We start from the raw sequence: 23,174 nt of genomic DNA on the forward strand, positions 1-23,174 counted from the left end.
ATAATATACTGCCATTCCACTATTATTATGTTCTACTCTGTTATTATTATTATTTAATTTTTTCCTGCCTGTACCCCCCACCCCTTCTCCATGCTGCTATGGCACCTGAATTTCCCCAAGGAGATTAATAAAGGAACACTTGACTTGACTGATGACTAAAAGTTAAAAGTAATCACATACTCATTCATTACTTTCATTACTTCTGGTTCCATGATTTGGCCCTTTTAGGCCATGTCCAGATGGATACGATTTTTGGTGTAACCGCCAAGGTATTTGATCGTATGCACGTTTCGTCCACATGGTACCGCGTTCTGGGAGCCTGAATGCGCTATTTTCTGAAAACGGGTCCCAGAGTGAACAAATCTGAAAACACCACCATTACGTTCCCGTCTTTACAAGCCAGTACGCATCTTTCCAGGACCGATGACGCAATAGCCCACCTCTCCCTTAATCCGCATGCGCAAACCCAGCCAACAAAAAAGAAACATGATGCATATATGTCTTATATGTCCAGATATGTCCTGGCTAGAAGTGTTTATTAAACACCGGGAGGCTACTGTGATGAAATACACAATACGATACTAGCTAGAGATTAGCGCCACATAGCGGGACTTTCTGAAAAACCAAATACCGGTAAGCTAGCTAAGTAGCCAAGCACATAGACTGTTCCATAGCATACGCCTTCAGTTGATCATGACAAATCCTCTCTTACCTTGACTATTAAAATGCCTCCATAATTCAGTAAACAGTATTCCCATGGCTGTGAGATTTTACGACGCCAGCTTGTGCGAATTCGTTGTAGCTAGCCAGATAGCGTTGATGCTATTCAATGCTATCAACATTATCTAAATAACTAACCAACTAAATACAATGACAGTGGTATCCTGAGGTAACGTTAAATACAGACAACTTTTGATTTGATTTGAACTTTTGAGGTGAGCATGCAGGCAACAAGACAAGGTATGGCTGGTATAGACAAGGTATGGCTGGTATAGGCAAGGTATGGCTGGTATTGAGATCTAGTATAGACAGGATGCATCCCTACAGTATCCAGTGTAGCCTGGAAGTCTGCAGTGCTGCAGTTCCTTCTCTCTAGAGGGCTATGCACCTGGCCTACATACCTCACTACTACTGCTATTGTACTATTACTGCAGGTGTGCGTGTGTGTTGGAATATACAGTATGTGGAGAGTGAGTGACGGCGCAAACAGACCATGCCTGGCACACCGAGTCCGACTTCACAGCGGGCGAAAGGGCACGGAGGAAGGCACATTTACATTGGAACAGCTGTAAATGCCTAGTAGACTATATGCGAAGTCAGTCCCCGTTTGAAGATTTTTTTTAAGATTTCCAGTTCCAGTGTTCTAGTGTCGATTTTGCATGTATAACCAGTTATTATATAATTAATTAGAATGTTAGAATTCATTTTGATGATCAGTGTGACTGTACACCTGAAAAAGTATAGTAATATGGTTTATTTGTATTGGGAAAGATACAGACACATTAGCTGGTTGAACAACATCTATATGTGTGGTAATAATAATGCAGATATTGAGTGTATTTCTGTGAAAATGCGCGTGGCGCACGCCCTCTAAATCCAACTGAAGCGAAAACGATCACTACCAGCCTGCGGGTCGCGCGCCGACTTGCGGCCAGTGGGAACTACTATACACACACACACTGCAGAGTAATTCAATGGGTAACCAACAATTTCTTTCAAAGGGTCTGTAATCCAATGCGTTCTAGACCAGTGTTTCCCAAAGTGGAGTCAGTTTGATTTTACTAATATTTTAATCACTAGAAGTTTAGCCCAATGAGAGAGAACTAGATAGTTAGGCCTAACAAAATCAATTGCTTGGTTCCTGTTGGTTGTCAGTTAAGGCCATGGGTAGGTAGGGAATTTATTTTATTTTATATAAAAAAATTGATGGATGGGGATTTTTTTTTATTTTTTATTTTTCACAACAACATGGATACATGTACTCTGCCAGCATGTTTAATATCCATATATTAACTCTTTCAGTGCCACGCCTGGTTTTCCATTTTACCGCTTGAATGCCACCATCCGCGCCAATGTTAACGTTAATATCGCCTAATCTATGTTTTAAATTATGGCTATGTGTCTAATCTGCCAAAGACTATTTTCCAGACAGTGCTGTGAAGGCAGATTGTTTTTTTATCGTGTCGTTGCCGTTTCAGAGCAGTTAGAAAAGCCCCCGTTTTGATATAAAAAAACAGCTCATTCTGGAGCATTCTATGAAAATCGTCTTTTAGTGGAATATTCCACAACGTTGATATTCGTCGGCCTTTTTATGAATCGTTTTCAAATAAACGCTAGATGATCAATATTATACGTGCACGCACGCACATTACGGCCGCGCGCGGATAATCGCCTCGTTGATTTCCTCTCAGAGTTTTACATTGAAACCGAAAGAAGACATTTCACAAAACAGCTTATAACTTCATCAAACTTACTCCGATTATCCTACCACTGATAACATAGAGTCCTTACCTGACATCAGATGGTATCCAACTGGTATATTCCAATTCCTGATCACCATTCGAAAAAATCGATACGTGTATGGATCCAACGCGACACAGTGGATCTCCATGATCCGCGGGGATCTGAGGCTCCAGAATGAACTCTAGTAACCCCGGCTGGATCAGTGAACTGGAAAATGTGGAGTACCGGATTTTTTTCCTCATTCATTTTCATTGAGTCCATTCCAAAATCACTTATGTCATCTGGGAGATGACAGGGGGCGCTTTTTTCCACAGTGATCACCGGCGCAGCTCGGCAATACTCGGGTAGGCTCGGGTGATGCAATAATTTTTCAGATCGCAAAAAAAAATAATAATAATAATTCAGAGAAATCTCGTGAGTGGCTAGCAACCACCTATAAAAAAACACGAGAAATCTCGTGAGTGGCACTGAAAGAGTTAAAGGTTAACACATTCAGGGCCATTGGGATTAGACTTTGAGCCTAGGCCAGCTTTTCATTACAAGTTTTCACTATTATTGCTATGTGTCCATTGTCATTGTCAATTGACAGTATAAACCTTCCCTTCAATATGCCATAAAGAAATAATTTTTTCATCAATATGTTCCCGTTTTATAGCGTCGTGAATATGAACTATATACCGGAGTGGTCTGGGGTAATTCCTGCACAGCTAGTTATAGGGCGCTAAGCTAATAACGTTAAATCGATTGGCGTTTCGGCCCTATACAAGCTAGAGTTAAAAATCTAAATGCATATGATCGGTATCATGTTCCACCATGAATGCATGAAAGGGGGGGGGGTCGTTTCTGATTATTGATGACCAATAACGCCATTCGTTATTGCAACATTATACGCTGACCGGGTGGATGGCTATGAGAACAAGGCCTGATCAGACTGAAATTGACGTCAAATCGCTCTTACCTGTGGCCGGTTGGATTCCAAAAAGAATTTCCCAGTTATTTGATCGCCATCTGGTAGATCGATATGTCCATTGGCTGATGCCATATTCCTTTACTGCATACTGAATTTGGCGTCGCAAAAAGTATTCCAGGCGATCTGGTGAAGCCATAGCTTTAGGCTAACCGAAAAGCTAACCCGGAGCGGGAAAAAAAGTGACACCCGGTCTGCAACAGGGGAAACTGCATTCTCGAGACAGCGCCAATACCAGGATCTGGCCGGTACTGCACTTTCGGAGTCCCAATATGCCTTTTCCAGCCAAAATACAGCTCCTTGACAACATCCGGGATATTAAAATGGAATAAAAACAAAAACAAGCTTATCACGTATATACGTGGTTGGCCGCGAATCGGTTAAAATACAAAGACACTACTACAAAAGTACAATGTACAAAGGTAGTAGTATTAAAAATGCCACCCCTAAATACTACTCACTAAATATCCTGACGTCAGAGAGCTGCGCAAATATTGTGAAATACTTGCTTTTTATATATTCTCATTATTGACATGGACTGCACTTTTTTACCAAGATTTAATTAAACTTTATTAAAAAAAAATATATATACTTTTTTTTACAAACCCATACAATTAATTTGGGTCGCACATAAATCGGCAGGGTCGGTCGGCAACCGGAACCAAACAACTTATTTTGCATGGCCTTATTCTGACTATTCTGTGGGGCGACAGCGGCTCAGGGGGTAGAGCAGTCAGAAGGTTGCCGGTTAGATTCCCGGGCAGCGTGTGTGTCCTTGAGTTTAACACTTAATCCCTAATTGCTTCCAATGAGCAAGTTGGCACCTTGCGTGGTAGCCTCCGCCGTCGGTGTATCAATGTGTGTGAATGGGTGAATGTGAGGAACAAAATTGTGAAGCGCTTTGGATTTGGATAAAACTGCTATATAAATGCACCATTTATATATAGGTTTCACTCTGTCGATGACATTGACCATGAAATGTTAATTGATTTGCATATTCATGACCGAAGCATCGTATTGTTATGTTACTGTTATGTGCCATCTTTGCAGTGTAAAAGCATAACATGCGCAACACGTCATCTAACTAATTCACAATAAATGAATAAATCCCTTTTGAATATATAAATAACTTATCTTAAATCACTGTTCGTGATTCTGTCTAAAGCTAGGACTCGACTCGAGTGTGCGTTTCACTCGCATTCGATTTAAGTTTAGTTTTTAACTCCAGCTGCAACAGTGAGGAATGGGAGGGGCTGAGCCCGATGGCTTGTGTGTGTGTACGTTCAATGATTTGAAGCATGGGACGAGATAACGGGTGAGGTTGACCTGGTGTCAGCAGAGGAGCGCACAGTGGCTGAATATTGCTTTCTGTTGATATATGGAAATGCATCTGGGGAGGGTGCCTTGATGCGCACATGCTAAGGTGGACAGTACCTGGACGTGTGGTGGCACAGGGTTTGAGCGTCTGGTCCGGCTCCTCACTGCACGATCAGCGTTATCTTCCAGCAGCAGCAGTAGATATAATGCCATCGTGTGTGTGTGTGTGTGTGTGTGTGTGTGTGTGTGTGTGTGTGTGTGTGTGTGTGTGTGTGTGTGTGTGTGTGTGTGTGTGTGTGTGTGTGTGTGTGTGTGTGTGTGTGTGTGTGTGTGTGTGTGTGTGTGTGTGTGTGTGTGTGTGTGTGTGTGTGTGTGTGTGTGTGTGTGTGTGTGTGTGTGTGTGTGTGTGTGTGTGTGTGTGTGTGTGTGTGTGTGTGTGTGTGTGTGTGTGTGTGTGTGTGTGTGTGTGTGTGTGTGTGTGTGTGTGTGCTGAGCCACCACACGTCAGCTCCGTCTGCACCCTCACCAAACCACCTGCATCAGGCTGCTGCATCGTTAATAAACTATCGATTTCTATGGAATCTGTTAAATGTATCCTTTGTGTATCTGGTTGTCATTTGTGTGGGTTCAACTTGTGAACAGTGAAATTAGCAGTTGAATGTTTCTCCACTGGCTCTTACAATGAGTGTTGACATCTGTCTGCTTGAGAAAATCCCATTTGCTGCAATAAAAAGTATTGAAGTGAGACAGACTGAAAACTTGATTTTATTAGATAAAACATGTTGACAAAGTTTTAGTTTGTAGTTGAAAAAAGGTAATATATCGCAATATTAATATCGCAATACTCAGCATATCGCAATATATTTTGAATCGCAATACTATCGTATCGTGACTTAAGTACCGTGATCATATCGTACCGTGAGGCCTCTGGTGATTCCCACCCCTACCTTGCATGTTTGCCTCCGCCGTCGGTGTGTGAATGGGTGAATGTGAGGCATAAATTGTAATACAGCCTGCGTTTTAGAGTGTAATTTCCCGCAACTTGTGGTGTAAGATATTGCAGATAACTTACAATCAATCAATACTATTAATACATACATAAATACAGTAGTAATCCATTTTAATCTGATACAATAGGGTTAGAGAGAAACTAAACAAAAGACACAATAGAATCCCTTTGATATCTACTCCCTTTTTTTTTTTTTTTTTATTGGCATGAGCAAAGGGCAAAAGTGTTTTTATTGCACTTCATCCATATACATACTGATTCATATGAGGAAGTTACGCTGCAAGTTCTGGGAAATTACACTGCTTTTATTCCCTGCTTTTACTGTAACACTACTTCCCTGATTTTACTGTAATATATACACTACTTCCCTGCTTTTACTGTAATATATACACTACTTCCTGCTTTTACTGTAATATATACACTACTTCCTGCTTTTACTGTAATATATACACTACTTCCTGCTTTTACTGTAATATATACACTACTTCCCTGCTTTTACTGTAATATATACACTACTTCCCTGATTTTACTGTAATATATACACTACTTCCTTGCTTTTATTGTAATATATACACTACTTCCCTGCTTTTACTGTAATATATACACTACTTCCCTGCTTTTACTGTAATATATACACTACTTCCCTGCTTTTACTGTAATATATACACTACTTCCCTGCTTTTACTGTAATATATACACTACTTCCCTGTTTTTACTGTAATATATACACTACTTCCCTGTTTTTACTGTAATATATACACTACTTCCTTGCTTTTACTGTAATATATACACTACTTCCCTGTTTTTACTGTAATATATACACTACTTCCTTGCTTTTATAGAGGAACTACAGCTAACAGGATTGTCTCATTGTTCTTTTTCAGTGTCCAATGTCTTCATTGTGGTGGCCCTGTACACAGAGAGACAACTGTCCATGGTGAGCACATCCCTGTTTAAAGGCCCAATCCGTCATTTATTTTACCATATCGATGTGAGGTGTATTTACAGTCATTCTAGAGGAGTTTGATCTGTAGATGGAAATTACATAGTATTTCCTAATATTGTCAGGGGAAAAAGGGCATGTATTACATGCCCTGATAGGTGCGTGGCCACGGGCGAATGCAGGTGCATGTAGACTTTTTTTTCAACGCGCGCACAATATGTGCACGAAAGATGAATATCTCAATAATAAGGCTAGAGCGAGACGCTCGGCAGATGAAACATAACGGCGTGGCAGTCAATGAGTTAATGTCTGTGTGTCTGATGATGTTTTTTTATGTATGTTGATGTCTGTGTCTGTGTGCCCGCAGGGTTCGCTCAGTGAGCGAGTGGGGCTGCTGGTTTACTACATCAACCTGTCAATCATGCTCACCTTCCCGCCTGCCGTGGTGCTGCTGGTCCCGTCTATAACTCCAGGTACATATAGGCCGTTCCCTTTTTTCTTTTTTCTTTTTATCCACTTTTTATCCTTATTTTTCTATTTTTCTCCCATCCCAACTTCGTGTTTCCAATTATCCCCTCCCCTGTCTTGAACGTTGCTCGCATATGCCCTCCCACTGGTCGGTTGTAGGGAGGATAGAAGCCTTGCATCACGTGTCCCCTCCGGTACACGAGGAGGGAGGCAGCCTGTCGCATCTTTTCACCTGTACAGCGCGGACTCTCAGTGGCGAGGAGTAACGTGTGGGAGGCTCCCACTACCCCCCGCTACTTCCCGTCTCTGCTGTGCAGGGCGTCCCCCCAACCGACCTGTAACGGAACGTAGGCCAAGTGCGTCCACATTTTTATAGGATTCTATCACATTTTCATAACAATAGCACCCTGCGCCGTTTTCATTGAGGTTTCTTACAAATTAACGATGCTTTATCTTGTCCTTTATATGCCGATTATCATTAGAATCTTAAATTGTACCATATGTCCCCCTTTAGACAACATATGTAATGCTACCAGCGCACTTTTGTTAAGATAATTAGTTGGCCATTCGCGGTCGCTATACCGAGGTTGCAGTAATAGTTTAACGCTGTTCAGATCACGTCGGAGAATATAGACCCATCCCAGTGACCTGCGACCTGTGCTAACGCTCTTGGGAAATGCAGTGTTGTAGTTCTCAACATTTTCAGCCTTTAATTTTAAACCAATGCTGCCATCTACTGACAACAAAAAAGTGTTGTCTAATCGTCACCTTGAGAGCTACTTCCGTATACAGCGCCGCCCCAAACCCATTCTAGAGATTCCCACTTTTTGCTGGGAGTGGGGCGTGGCCGTATTTGGTCCCAGACAATAAGAGTGGCTGCAATTGGTCACCGTGACGTTAGGAGTCGCTGTCCCCACAACGTCCAGATTACCACCCATCGACTTCCACCTGCTGACTCTGCCAATTGAGTTAGTATGACGACCGGCCCAAGCCGGAGGCAACGCCGACAGCCGGAGTCGAACCCGGTGTCTCTTGCGTTGGTGACGAGCGCAATGTCCGCTGCGCCACCCAGCCGCCTAGACCGTTCCCTTCTATAACTCCAGGTACATATATAGACCCGTTCCCTTCTATAACTCCAGGTACATATATAGACCCGTTCTCTTCTATAACTCCAGGTACATATATAGACCCGTTCTCTTCTATAACTCCAGGTACATATATAGACCCGTTCCCTTCTATAACTCCAGGTACATATATAGACCCGTTCCCTTCTATAACTCCAGGTACATATATAGCCCCGTTCCCTTCTATAACTCCAGGTACATATAGCCCCGTTCCCTTCTATAACTCCAGGTACATATAGACCCGTTCCCTTCTATAACTCCAGGTACATATATAGACCCGTTCCCTTCTATAACTCCAGGTACATATATAGACCCGTTCCCTTCTATAACTCCAGGTACATATATAGACCCGTTCCCTTCTATAACTCCAGGTACATATATAGACCCGTTCCCTTCTATAACTCCAGGTACATATATAGCCCCGTTCCCTTCTATAACTCCAGGTACATATAGAGACCCGTTCCCTTCTATAACTCCAGGTACATATATAGCCCCGTTCCCTTCTATAACTCCAGGTACATATATAGACCCGTTCCCTTCTATAACTCCAGGTACATATATAGACCCGTTCCCTTCTATAACTCCAGGTACACATATAGACCCGTTCCCTTCTATAACTCCAGGTACATATATAGACCCGTTCTCTTCTATAACTCCAGGTACATATATAGACCCGTTCCCTTCTATAACTCCAGGTACATATAGAGACCCGTTCCCTTCTATAACTCCAGGTACATATATAGACCCGTTCCCTTCTATAACTCCAGGTACATATAGAGACCCGTTCCCTTCTATAACTCCAGGTACATATAGAGACCCGTTCCCTTCTATAACTCCAGGTACATATATAGACCGTTCCCTTCTATAACTCCAGGTACATATATAGACCCGTTCCCTTCTATAACTCCAGGTACATATATAGACCCGTTCCCTTCTATAACTCCAGGTACATATAGAGACCCGTTCCCTTCTATAACTCCAGGTACATATAGACCCGTTCCCTTCTATAACTCCAGGTACATATATAGCCCCGTTCCCTTCTATAACTCCAGGTACATATATAGCCCCGTTCCCTTCTATAACTCCAGGTACATATATAGACCCGTTCCCTTCTATAACTCCAGGTACACATAGCCCCGTTCCCTTCTATAACTCCAGGTACATATATAGCCCCGTTCCCTTCTATAACTCCAGGTACATATATAGACCCGTTCCCTTCTATAACTCCAGGTACATATATCGCCCCGTTCCCTTCTATAACTCCAGGTACATATATAGACCCGTTCTCTTCTATAACTCCAGGTACATATATAGACCCGTTCCCTTCTATAACTCCAGGTACATATATAGACCCGTTCTCTTCTATAACTCCAGGTACATATAGACCCGTTCCCTTCTATAACTCCAGGTACATATATAGACCCGTTCCCTTCTATAACTCCAGGTACATATATAGACCCGTTCCCTTCTATAACTCCAGGTACATATATAGACCCGTTCCCTTCTATAACTCCAGGTACATATATAGACCCGTTCCCTTCTATAACGCCAGGTACATATATAGCCCCGTTCCCTTCTATAACTCCAGGTACATATATAGACCCGTTCCCTTCTATAACTCCAGGTACATATAGAGACCCGTTCCCTTCTATAACTCCAGGTACATATATAGACCCGTTCCCTTCTATAACTCCAGGTACATATATAGACCCGTTCCCTTCTATAACTCCAGGTACATATATAGACCCGTTCCCTTCTATAACTCCAGGTACATATATAACTCCGTTCCCTTCTATAACTCCAGGTACATATATAGCCCCGTTCCCTTCTATAACTACAGGTACATATATAGACCCGTTCCCTTCTATAACTCCAGGTACATATATAGCCCCGTTCCCTTCTATAACTCCAGGTACATATATAGACCCGTTCCCTTCTATAACTCCAGGTACATATATAGACCCGTTCTCTTCTATAACTCCAGGTACATATATAACTCCGTTCCCTTCTATAACTCCAGGTACATATATAGCCCCGTTCCCTTCTATAACTCCAGGTACATATATAGCCCCGTTCCCTTCTATAACTACAGGTACATATATAGACCCGTTCCCTTCTATAACTCCAGGTACATATAGAGACCCGTTCCCTTCTATAACTCCAGGTACATATAGACCGTTCCCTTCTATAACTCCAGGTACATATATAGCCCCGTTCCCTTCTATAACTCCAGGTACATATAGAGACCCGTTCCCTTCTATAACTCCAGGTACATATATAGACCCGTTCCCTTCTATAACTCCAGGTACATATATAGACCCGTTCCCTTCTATAACTCCAGGTACATATATCGCCCCGTTCCCTTCTATAACTCCAGGTACATATATAGACCGTTCCCTTCTATAACTCCAGGTACATATATAGACCCGTTCCCTTCTATAACTCCAGGTACATATATAGACCCGTTCCCTTCTATAACTCCAGGTACATATAGCCCCGTTCCCGTCTATAACTCCAGGTACATATATAGACCCGTTCCCTTCTATAACTCCAGGTACATATATAGACCCGTTCCCTTCTATAACTCCAGGTACATATAGACCCGTTCCCTTCTATAACTCCAGGTACATATAGACCCGTTCCCTTCTATAACTCCAGGTACATATATAGACCGTTCCCTTCTATAACTCCAGGTACATATATAGACCCGTTCCCTTCTATAACTCCAGGTACATATATAGCCCCGTTCCCTTCTATAACTCCAGGTACATATAGACCCGTTCCCTTCTATAACTCCAGGTACATATATAGCCCTGTTCCCTTCTATAACTCCAGGTACATATAGACCGTTCCCTTCTATAACTCCAGGTACATATATAGACCCGTTCCCTTCTATAACTCCAGGTACATATAGACCCGTTCCCTTCTATAACTCCAGGTACATATATAGACCCGTTCCCTTCTATAACTCCAGGTACATATATAGCCCCGTTCCCTTCTATAACTCCAGGTACATATAGAGACCCGTTCCCTTCTATAACTCCAGGTACATATAGCCCCGTTCCCTTCTATAACTCCAGGTACATATATAGACCCGTTCCCTTCTATAACTCCAGGTACATATATAGACCCGTTCCCTTCTATAACTCCAGGTACATATAGAGACCCGTTCCCTTCTATAACTCCAGGTACATATATAGCCCCGTTCCCTTCTATAACTCCAGGTACATATATAGACCCGTTCCCTTCTATAACTCCAGGTACATATATAGACCCGTTCCCTTCTATAACTCCAGGTACATATATAGCCCCGTTCCCGTCTATAACTCCAGGTACATATATAGCCCCGTTCCCTTCTATAACTCCAGGTACATATAGACCGATGAGGCCAGTTTGATAGACTGCAGTAAAATAAGTTTCTTGTACAGTATATTGTAGTAGTAAATTAATGGTACCAGTTGGCTACATGATTGGACCCTACCCAGCTGGCTCTGAGAGGAGGTGAGGAGGAGGAGGAGAGGGGGAAGGGGGGGGGGGAGTTGGGAGACAGGAGGGAGATGCCAAGTGGGCTTGGTTTAGAGAAAGAGGTCGTCCAAGGGCCACTTCTCTCCTGTCTTCATAATCAAATCAAATTTATCTGTAAGGCCCGACAACACACGTTAATGTCCCCATGGGCCGGACAAGTCTTCTTTAAGGCCCGACAACACACGTTAATGTCCCCATGGGCCGGACAAGTCTTCTTTAAACAAGTCAAGAAGAAACACAACGATAAGTCGAGAACAAAACAAGAACACCATAAGGTCCAACAAATTTAAAATAAATGAAAGAATGCAAGCACTCCCAGACATACCCCACGCGAAGGTAAGGAAAAACTCACTAAAACCTATAACAATAGGGAAAAATGCTCCACAGGCAATGTGGAGGAGAGAAACCTTAGAAGGGCCGTTCAAGGGGGGATCTCCCTTCGTAGATGTCGGTGATAGTAGTGTTGCAGACGGACAGTTGGTAAGCATGCACTCATGTGTGTGGTGAAACACAGATGAGTGCATGCAATAGCAACTGAACATTTTGAAAGATTAAAGATAGAGCTGATAGCGATAGCAACTGAACATTTTGAAAGATTAAAGATAGAGCTGATAGCGATAGCAACTGAACATTTTGAAAGATTAAAGATAGAGCTGATAGCGATAGCAACTGAACATTTTGAAAGATTAAAGATAGAGCTGATAGCGATAGCAACTGAACATTTTGAAAGATTAAAGATAGAGCTGATAGCGATAGCAACTGAACATTTTGAAAGATTAAAGATAGAGCTGATAGCGATAGCAACTGAACATTTTGAAAGATTAAAGATAGAGCTGATAGCGAATCTATTTGAGGCACAGGGGCGGCGCAAAGAGGGTCACGTCCTCCCCGTCTTAATCAGCCTGACTTGACAGCCAACATGGCAGACACACACTCAATACACCAGGTCTTACTGCACTCAGTATTGTAGGTATAATAACTATAATAAAAGATATGTAATATCTCGGACAAGGTGACATTTAAAAAAATAAAATTATATAAATATTCTGGGATTATAGATTACAGTGTACAGGGCTATATGTACATTCTCCCTCAGGTCAGTAAATGTGAGATTTTTGAGGCCTGTTAATAAAACGTAATGGTTTATATCCTAATATGATTAAGTTCTCCACATATATATTTTTTTTACATGATTGTTTATAAACCTGGACTTTATCTTAATCCTAACATCACACCTAACCCTGACCTAAAACGGAGCTCACTCACTGAAACACGGCTAACATTTAGCGATTGCTATCCTAATCTGTTTGAGTTATTCATCAAAGACGAAATGCACACTCGCCATGCCATGGACGCATCCGGATCCTTCCTGTTTCCTCCTCTCACATTTACCTGTACATATATCTCCTCACTTCTCCTCTCCTCTTTTCACTTCTCCCCTCACTTCTCCTCTCCTCACTTCCCCTCTCCTCTTTTCACTTCTCCTCTCATCACTTCTCCTCTCCTCTCTTCTCCCCTCCTCACTTCTCCTCTCCTCTTTTTACTTCTCCCCTCCTCACTTCCCCTCTCCTCTTTTCACTTCTCCTCATCATTTATCCTCTCCTCTCTTCTCCCCTCATCACTTCTACTCTCCTCCCCTCACTTCTCCCCTCCTCTCCTCCTCCCATCACTTCTCCTCTCCTCCCCTCACTTCTCCCCTCCTCTCCTCATCCCATCACTTCTCCTCTCCTCCCGTCTCCTCTCCTCCTATCCTCACTTCTCCCCTCCTCTCCTCCTCCCCTCACTTCTCCCCTCCTCTCCTCCTCCCATCACTTCTCCTCTCCTCCCCTCACTTCTCCCCTCCTCTCCTCATCCCATCACTTCTCCTCTCCTCCCGTCTCCTCTCCTCCTATCCTCACTTCTCCTCTCCTCTCCTCATCCCCTTACTTCTCCACTCCTCTCTTCTCCTCCCCTCACTTCTCCCCTCCTCTCCTCATCCCATCACTTCTCCTCTCCTCCCGTCTCCTATCCTCACATCTCCTCTCCTCTCCTCATCCCCCTACTTCTCCACTCCTCTCTTCTCCACTCCTCTCTTCTCCACTCCTCTCTTCTCCACTCTCATCTGTTCTCTCTATGGGAGGTGAAGAAGGAGTGGAGGAGTCAGTCCATCTGTCTGTCTGTTCTGCTCTTAACACAGGAAGGGGCCCGATAAAGTGTCTGTGTGTGTGTGTGTGTGTGTGTGTGTGTGTGTGTGTGTGTGTGTGTGTGTGTGTGTGTGTGGGTGTGGTTGTTTGTGTTTGTGTGATCAGAGGAAGAGAGAGAGAAAGTGTCTGTGTGTGTGTGTTGCATTTGTGTGCATATACAGGATACTGTATGTGTATGTATCGTGCGTGTGGGGAGAGACGGAGCGATTGTGTGTGTATGTGTGTGCATGCGTGTGTGCATATATGCTTGTGTGTAAATGTGTGTGTGTGTGTGTTGGGAGCACAGCAGTAACACAGTTGGCAGTCCTATCTGTGTTGTTGGCAGGAGGCATCCAGATAATGAGTAATAAACTGGCAGATGATTTGATACACAAACAACCTTTTCACCAGACCTGCTTTTTATGCTGACGGTAATGTAAAAATACATACAGGATATATTTATACTGACAGTAATGTAAAAATACATACAAGATAAATACCGTACTTTTCGGACTATAAGCCGCGGCTTTTTCCCCCATTTTTCGACCCTGCGGCTTATATAACGGTGCAGCTTATATGTGGACCAAACCCGAAAATATTGCTTTTTTTACTGCATTGAAATGTTATTTATCTGTTCCCTTATTTGCTAAACTTAATACAACTTGTAAATGAGTTAATTCTTGTTATTTGTCCGACAGTATTGTGACAATCCCCTCTGTGCACGAACCCTTACATATGGTAATTAAACATTAAAACACCTGCGGCTTATAGTCCAGTGCGGCTTATATATGTACACATCATTCAATTTAGCTGCTGCGGCTTATAGTCAGGTGCGGCTTATAGTGCGAAAAGTACGGTACATACAGTATATATTTATACTGACGTTTTTGTAAAAATGCATACAGTATATGTATACTGACAGTAATGTAAAAAGACATACATTATGTAAGGGATAATGTATAGCTACGAGGTCATTGTCGCAAAATAATTGACCGACACAGAGTTTAGAACACAGAGGCGCCTCGCCGAGGTGTTTTAAACGTAGTGAAGGTCAATTATTTTGCGACAATGACCGAGTATAGGCTATACATTATCCCGCTTATTACATGGCTAACTTACTAACAATATACCTAATTCATTTTACACCATCGACAAGACGAGATCAAATGCAGACGCAGTTGTTCTGTGGCTCTGTCAGCCCAAATAAAGTGATTATTATTATCGCCGGCAGCCGGCAGGTGTGTCTGATTGCACTGATGCAGTGTGTGTCAGTGGGCTTGATTGCTTCAGCTGCGAAAAGCAATAATCACCGGTGATTATTGCGCGTTGCCCATGGCAGCGGTCAGTTATCGAAAAATTGTTCACCGCTGTCGGGGAGGGGGGCTATTGACCAATCACAATCAAGCATTTCGGCGAATGTTAAAACGCCATGTAATAACTATTTATATTGATAGTTATGTAAAATACATACATCTATTTATAAAAAATAATACATACTTAGGCTACGATGGCTCTGGAAGTAGAGCAGTTGTCTGGTGATCGGTAGGTTCCAGGTTCGATTCCCGGGCAGCATGTCGAAGTGTCCATGAGCAAGACACTAAACTTACAATTGCTCCTGATGAGCAGGTTGCACATACGCCATTGGTGTGTGAATAAATAAAGCACTATTATATATGCACCATTAGAACATGTCAAAATTCAACAGTCTTACCTTCATCAAAGTGTATCATCCGCTGTCAACACCACCATTTATTTACCTCCATTTATTCATATTGGGGACCATGTCTAAATATCATCCTTCTGAAGTATAAACGAATTATACAGCAATATTATTCTATGTATATGTCGAAATGTACGTCAGTATTATGTCTTTGTTTATATCTAACATATGGTGACTATTGATACGATCGTGGTAGGCAGCCCACTTACTGCCGTGTGTGTGTTTGTGTTCAGTGTCAATAAGGATGTGCTTTGATGTGAAATTAATCAACACACACACACACTGGTAGACAGCATAATTATGATATTGCATGGTGTCCTTGGCATATTTACACTGAACTCAAACTGAATGGAGACTATACATTTGACTGGACTCGGCTGCTTTACTGTTTTCTTATTATCAAAATGATACCTCTCTTTCTCTCTTCGTCCCTCTCTTTCTCTCTCTGTCCCCCCTTCTCACTCCCTTCCTCTCTGTCTCTCCATCAGTTGGTGGAGCGTTCTCTCTAGGTGTGTATACCGTTCTGTTCATGAAGCTGTACTCCTATAAGGATGTAAACTGCTGGTGCAGAGAGCTGAGTGACATCAAAGCCAAGAAACTGGTCCGCGCTCTGTCCTGTGAGTCACACACACACACACACACACACACACATACACACACACACACACATACACACACACACACACACATACACATACACATACACACAATTTAGAATCAGAGAATTGGAAGTTACAGTAATTGGAAGTTAGTCCAATTATCCATGATTTTTAATAAGGAATATATTTTTGGCATTTCCCTCTGAAACACGCAGACATGTAGACATTAATATCTCCCTCTGAGACATGCATACATGTAGACATTAATATCTCCCTCTGAGACACATACATGTAGACATTGATATCTCCCTCTGAGACACATACATGTAGACATTGATATCTCCCTCTGAGACATGCATACATGTAGACATTGATATCTCCCTCTGAGACATGCATACATGTAGACATTGATATCTCCCTCTGAGACACATATACATGTAGACATTGATATCTCCCTCTGAGATACATACAAATAGACATTGATATCTCCTTCTGAGACACACATACATGTAGACATTTCGCCATCTCCCTCTGAGACATTTCTACAAACAGCTGTGGCGCCCCCCGGTGCATGGAGAGGCTCAGGACACTTTGACAGGGATGGACATGTTGGCTGTTACAGGGATCTTTGTTACATGTGACCTTCTGGTTACAGTCAGACTTCTTTAACCACCTACTGTAGCTTCCCTGCCAACTAGGGATGTCCGATATTATCGGCCTACCGATATTATCGGCCGATATTGCCATTAAAATGTGATATCGGAAAATATCTGTTTAAAAAAATAAATAATTATTTTTACATTTCTATAACCTTTATTTACCCAGGCAAGCAAGTAAGAACACATTCTGATTTAATTTATTGTCAAAGGTATGCATAATGTTGTGTTCATTCCACAACAAGAGATATGCAATGTTAATTACCTGAAATTATTCCGTTTTTTGGGGGGGGGACCCTGCATATATCGGTATCGGTTGATATCGGTATCGGAAATTAAGAGTTGGACAATATCGGTATAACTGTATCGGTAAAAAAGCCAATATCGAGCATCCCTACTGCCAACATAAGTATACAAGAATAGCATGCAGGCACACACATGCACGTATGCACACACACACACACACACACAGTGTTTTTTTACACACAGACACCTTGTGGTAGACTCCATTTACTGCAGCTCCTAAGAGGCCTGCGGGACACAGACAGACCATGTCGTTTGTGACAGGGTTTATTATAGGGATTAAACTGTATTGAAGTATTATAAGGATTCTGTGGGCTTTCTCATGTGGGATGATGGGGCAGTAGACCTGTACACAGATAAAAGTACTGTAGCACTGAGGAGTTCTCTATACGAAGTACCTTGTGTGATAAACGGTTGTGTGACATACAGTAGATCTATCTTGTTTAGACACAAGCAACCTCTTATGTCTGATAAATCAATAGGTCAATTAAGAACAAATTCTTATTTACAACGACGGTCTGGCGAGAGGACAGAAGGGCCTCTCGAAGGGTAACAGGGAAAATGGGTCCCAAAAAATCGATGAATTAATTCATTAACCTCTTACCACGCACCGGCAGAAATGGATTTTGGAACTTTTTCTTTGGGCGCACGGTTTACTAAAACCTCTCTCTCCCACTCAACACTAATTTCTGAACGGATTTTTATAAAAAATTTACCTAAATAATACTTCAGGCTATAGAACCGCTGTGGTTTCCAGATCATACCTCTATGCTGGAATAATGGAATCTGGAATCTGGCAACCACTAAAGAAAAATGTGTTAAAACTCACTCCACTCAAATCAATAGTTATATTCCACTCTATTCAAATCAAATTTAAAGGAACGTGGCTGGGATAAATTGTGCCAGTCAGTCAGCCAAAACAAATTCCTGGACCAAGGTCGAACCGAGAGCTCTGGAGTCGAAGGCCCTCTGGGAGATAAGAGTGGCGAGCGGCTTCCCACACCCCGAATCCCTAGTCCCACCCCCCCCCCCCCCCCCCCCCCTTCCTCTGCATTGGCGCTGCACTGTCGGCTGCCTCGTGTGAGGGAGACCTCCCCCACCCAGGACTTGGCTTGTGCACTCCCCCCCACCTCCCCCCCCCCCCCCCCCCCCCCTACAGCCCTGTAACAACCCCAACCCACTCCCCCCTCCTTCCGTAAATGGCGCTGCCTATGACGGCTGCCAGTCTGTTTGCGGTGGTGAATATGCATATGTTTGTCTCAAGGCTCTGTACCATTATTACTATCTAAAATGTAATAATTGTGGAATATTACTGTAATGAGCTGTATGTGTATGATCCAAGCGTCCTATGATCCTCATAGGAGCATAACAGAAAAAAGCATTCCATGTGAAGGTATTCTGTATCTTTGCATGTCAACTAATAAAGAAACTTGAACTTGAACTTGAACTTGAGTACACAAATTCAAGTTACTCTGTTACTCTATTTCATTAGCACTCAAATCTGTTTTTGCATTAGTAACTTCAGAATGTTATCTTTCAAAAGAGACCAGGCTCATGTATGTGCTATAAGTATAAAGCTAAGCTTTGCAAAAAAAGTATGCAGTCCTCAAGTTCAAGTACAAAAATTGCCACATTTCTGCCTGCCTGTTAACACATCCTGCGCCAAAAACGTCGTACAACGTGATTCAAGTTCATGCTAATTCTGCCATTCCACGGCGTACAACGTTATTGAGATCATATTTCATTTTTTCGCCATGTTATTCATAATTCCCTCACGGAGCCTGGTCTGATGCAGTGGGATCTTTTTGCTCCAGTCTCACCGGCCAACGGTAAGAGGACGCTGACGAAATTTTCAGCGCGTTGTCACCCGCGCATGATCAGTCATAACGTTTAGGACCATGTACAGTTGAAATTTTTAATATAGCGTCGATCGGTATCAAACGGCATTTGATAATCTAATATATGCATTTGTGCCTATATCTCACGTTCTAGGAATTACTGCAGAAAACGATAAAAACATATTTATACTCTAGACCAGTGGTTCCCAAACTGTGGTGCGCGCACCCCTTGTGGTGCGCGAGCGCCCTCTAGGTGGTGCGTGACATTAAAAGGCTAATGGTGGTAAAAAAATAAAAATAAAAATCTTTTCTTTTTTTTTACAATAAAATGTCATACAAATCTTAGTCAAACCTTTAGTATTATGGATATTAAACATGCTGGCAGAGTACATGCATCCATGTTGTTGTGAACATTTTTATTAAATAAAGAAATTCCCTATCCATAGTCGCCGTGGGAAGAGATAAAATAAAAAATAAAATAAATTCCCTACCTACTCATTGCCTTAACTGACAACCAACAGGAACCAAACAATATTTTTTTTTATGCCTAATAAATATAACTAATATACATTATTTCAAATGGGGATTTTCACTGTAAATCATGAAATTCAAGAAACGTTTTAGTAAAAAACGTACGTTTTAATAATAATAATAAATGATAATGTCTCGGGCGTGTCTGACACAGGTGTGCTTCATCTGTGCACGGAGACCAGCAAAAAAAATTCTAACAGAAACCCATTGGGGGGTGCGTCAGCTAGGTCGGGAGGTGACAGGGGGTGCACGGCCAAAAAAGTTTGGGAACCGCTGCTCTAGACGGTATTTTCGTATGAATGTGTGAATGAAAAAGTCAAACGTTCCTACATCCTGAACGATAGATAATCGATGTTGAATGGGCCATAGTAATGTCAATTTAGCAATACAATTTAAAAAGTTATAGCCCTGCAAAGAAGGTGAACATCTCCATAGACTTAAAGTGGTGGCAGAGATCAAACATTGATGGATATAAGCGTGGCAGAGAAAGTGTTAAAGAGGTTTAAATAGATTAAAAAAATATTTAACCCATTGATACCGGGAAACACACATGTGTGTATATGCACGCTATATAATGCATTATTAACAGGCGTTTTATAAAATAATAAATAAATAAGCTAAAAAGAACAATCAAGATAAGACAATTTGACACAGATGATACATACATCACAATGGTGAGGGAAATAATTAAAACACACACCAGACACTAAAACAACCTCTCAGACATAGATAAGTACTGTATGTCTGATAAAAAGGTTGTTACACACTATCTAGTTAGACAGTAGAACAACCTCTATAGTGGACTTGTGAAACCATGTGACTGTAGAACTTTTCCACCAGATGTTTTTTCAGATGAATTATTGTCAATTACATGTTAGTGTTTTCATATACTACCCCCTACCAAAACATTCCATGTATGGCAAACATTGCCAGAAATCTGCAGACATGTTGACACAAGTGTGTGGCAATGTTCACATGTGAATTTATGCTAATGCTAGTGACAGGAAGTCAGTATATAATCTGAAGAGTGACAATAAATCGGTATATATTTTGTTTGTTTAACCTTTATTTACCCAGGGTAGGTTCGCTGATCACAGATGCTCTTTTTCAGGAACGCCCTGCTTCACATTCACACACTTCCATTCACACCTGGGAGCTGCCCAGTACAACCACAGTCTGACACCGTTGGCCACTGAGCAACTCCACTGTAGCAGTTGGGGGTTAAGTGCCTTGCTCAAGGGCACTTCAGCGGCAGATTTTTCCTGCCGGTCCCGGCGACCTTCCGGTCACAAACCCGCTTCTCTAACCTTTAGGCCACCGCTGAAAAGTCTGAAAAGTGACTCAGTATATAGTCTGAAGAGTGACAATAAGTCACTATATAGTCTGAAGAGTGACAATAGGTTAGTATACTGTACATAGTCTGAAGAGTTATAATAAGTCAGTATATATAGTCTGAAAAGTGACTCAGTATAGAGTCTGAGGAGTGACAATAAGTCTGCTTATGGTCTGAAGAGTCAGTATATTTATAACTTGATCTTGTTCTCCAGGTCCATCAGCACATAGCAACAGCAGAGTGGAGAGTAAGGTCTGCTACCCTGGCAACCTCACAATCAAAGGTAACAGCAATCACCATTTTAATTAAATTCAAAAAGTAAATACTGAAATTATATCAATGTAAATTTTAACAGGTGATTTTTTATTGAACTTATTTGCTTCCGTCATCCACTGTTAGGATACTGTTAGGGTTAATCTTACCTTGTCAACAAATATAATTCCCAAGGACTGGAAATCTGCCTTCTGCCTATTCTCCTCTTGAAAGGAGGTGACCCAACTATCTTAAATAATTATAGACCTATTTCTAAACTTTTTGGCTAAGGTACTTGAATTCCTAGTCAGTGAACAAGTAAAATAACACCTGACTAAAAACTCTTATTCTGTCTAAATTTCAGTCATGGTTTCGTAAAAACCATAGTACTACTACTGCTGCTGCTATGAAGGTCATAAATGATATAACTGAATCCTTAGATAACAAGCAGTGCTGTCTTTCTCTTTTAATAGACTTCTCTAAGGCCTTTGATACTGTTGACCACGATACTTTAATTGGACGTCTTACAGCTATTGGTTTTTCTGAACATGCGGTTGGGTGGATTGCAAACTATCTCACAGACAGAACCCAGGCTGTTCAGTTAGAGGGTGCTACCTCGGAGGTACTGAAAAGTCCACAAGGTTCGGTTCTGGCCCCATTATTATTTAATCTAAATCTAAATAAGGTTTTACGACTCTTTTTGTAATGTTTCATACGGGGAGTTGTTCAGTCAGTTTCACCGCAGCTTTTCAGGACGAGGTGGTCTTTATGATGAATTGAAAATGGGGGACCCTGATGTAAACAAGACGAAAGTCTTTCTCTGCTCTGCATCCCCTTAACAATTGTGTGTATTGAGCTCTACTGTATTGTACCCATTCTGCAATCTGTTAATACAATTTTCAATCAATCAGAGCGCACTCCTAGCAAAGAGATACTACTTCAGTAGTGCGTGTGCGCCCTCTTCTGGGGCAAACATGCAACTACACCTCTTAAACACATACAGGTTTAGTAGCCCTATCATTTCATGTGGGTTACAAATGTAACGCCCTTCTAGTACCATCCCAGCCGGTCTGCCACAATATGTACTACTTTGTGCTCTCTCTCTTTCTGTAGATATATTATTTGTGCTCCCTCTCTCTCTCTCTCTCTCTAGATATGTACTACTTTGTACTGGCTCCTACTCTGTGTTATCAGCTGAACTTCCCTCGCTCTCCCAGGATCAGGAAGAGTTTCCTGCTCAGGAGGCTGTTTGAGATGGTGAGAGAACCAACGGTGTCAGTCATATAGAGCAGTGGTTCCCAAAGTCGGGGTCGCGACCCAAAGGTGGGCCGCGAGATGATTTAATTTTTTTTTTTTTTTTTTTTTTTTTGTCAGGCCACTGAACTTAGAAGCAGGCCAGGACAGTGTTTCTAGTTGTATTCTAAAATTCTATTCTATTGTATTCTAAAATGTGACTATATGGTTTTATATTAACTTAATAAATAAACAAAAACGAAAAATCTACTTATTTCAACGAACATTTCCAACTAAATAACAGATTATGCACATAAAACGCTGAAAACAACCGAAGCAACAATAGTATTTTAATGAGGCTATTATTATTATCATTATTATTTTGCAACAAGTTAGCCCTCTCATAAATAGCACATATAAATGAATAACTAACTTGAACTAACTTAATAGGATTGAAGTGATATTTGGCTTAAAAAATCGGTCGCCTGGCAAAAGAAAAGAAAAAAGAAAAGCCAGACAATGTGCATTGGGCCGCGGCTCTCTGACGCCTTATTTTCTGGGTCCTGGCCTGAAAAGTTTGGGAACCCCTGATATAGAGAACCAGCCGTCTGTCAGTCATTCAGAGAATAGGGATGAGCCCGAATATGAATATGAATTCTGGAAATCATGGATATTGAGATGGGCACTAATATGGTCTTTATTATCCGGGGGAAACATGTTTGAAATTATGT

General features: G+C 41.8%; 1 protein-coding gene across 2 annotated transcripts in view; it reads left to right on the forward strand.

Moving 5' to 3' along the window:
• The window catches only part of dgat1b (diacylglycerol O-acyltransferase 1b), a 59,079-nt gene that overhangs the window by 21,671 nt on the left and 14,234 nt on the right, over window positions 1-23,174 (forward strand). The window contains exons 5-9 of one of the 2 annotated variants that reach the window (XM_084336066.1): window positions 6,641-6,693; window positions 7,067-7,172; window positions 16,187-16,315; window positions 21,173-21,241; window positions 22,364-22,467. In XM_084336066.1, coding sequence (XP_084192192.1) covers window positions 6,641-6,693; window positions 7,067-7,172; window positions 16,187-16,315; window positions 21,173-21,241; window positions 22,364-22,467 — 461 coding nt within the window. The remainder of the gene's footprint in view (window positions 1-6,640; window positions 6,694-7,066; window positions 7,173-16,186; window positions 16,316-21,172; window positions 21,242-22,363; window positions 22,468-23,174) is intronic. The other variant, XM_084336067.1, reaches the window with a different exon arrangement.

Source organism: Notolepis coatsorum, assembly GCF_963971535.1.
Source record: "Notolepis coatsorum genome assembly, chromosome: 19".
Lineage (NCBI taxonomy): Eukaryota > Metazoa > Chordata > Actinopteri > Aulopiformes > Paralepididae > Notolepis > Notolepis coatsorum.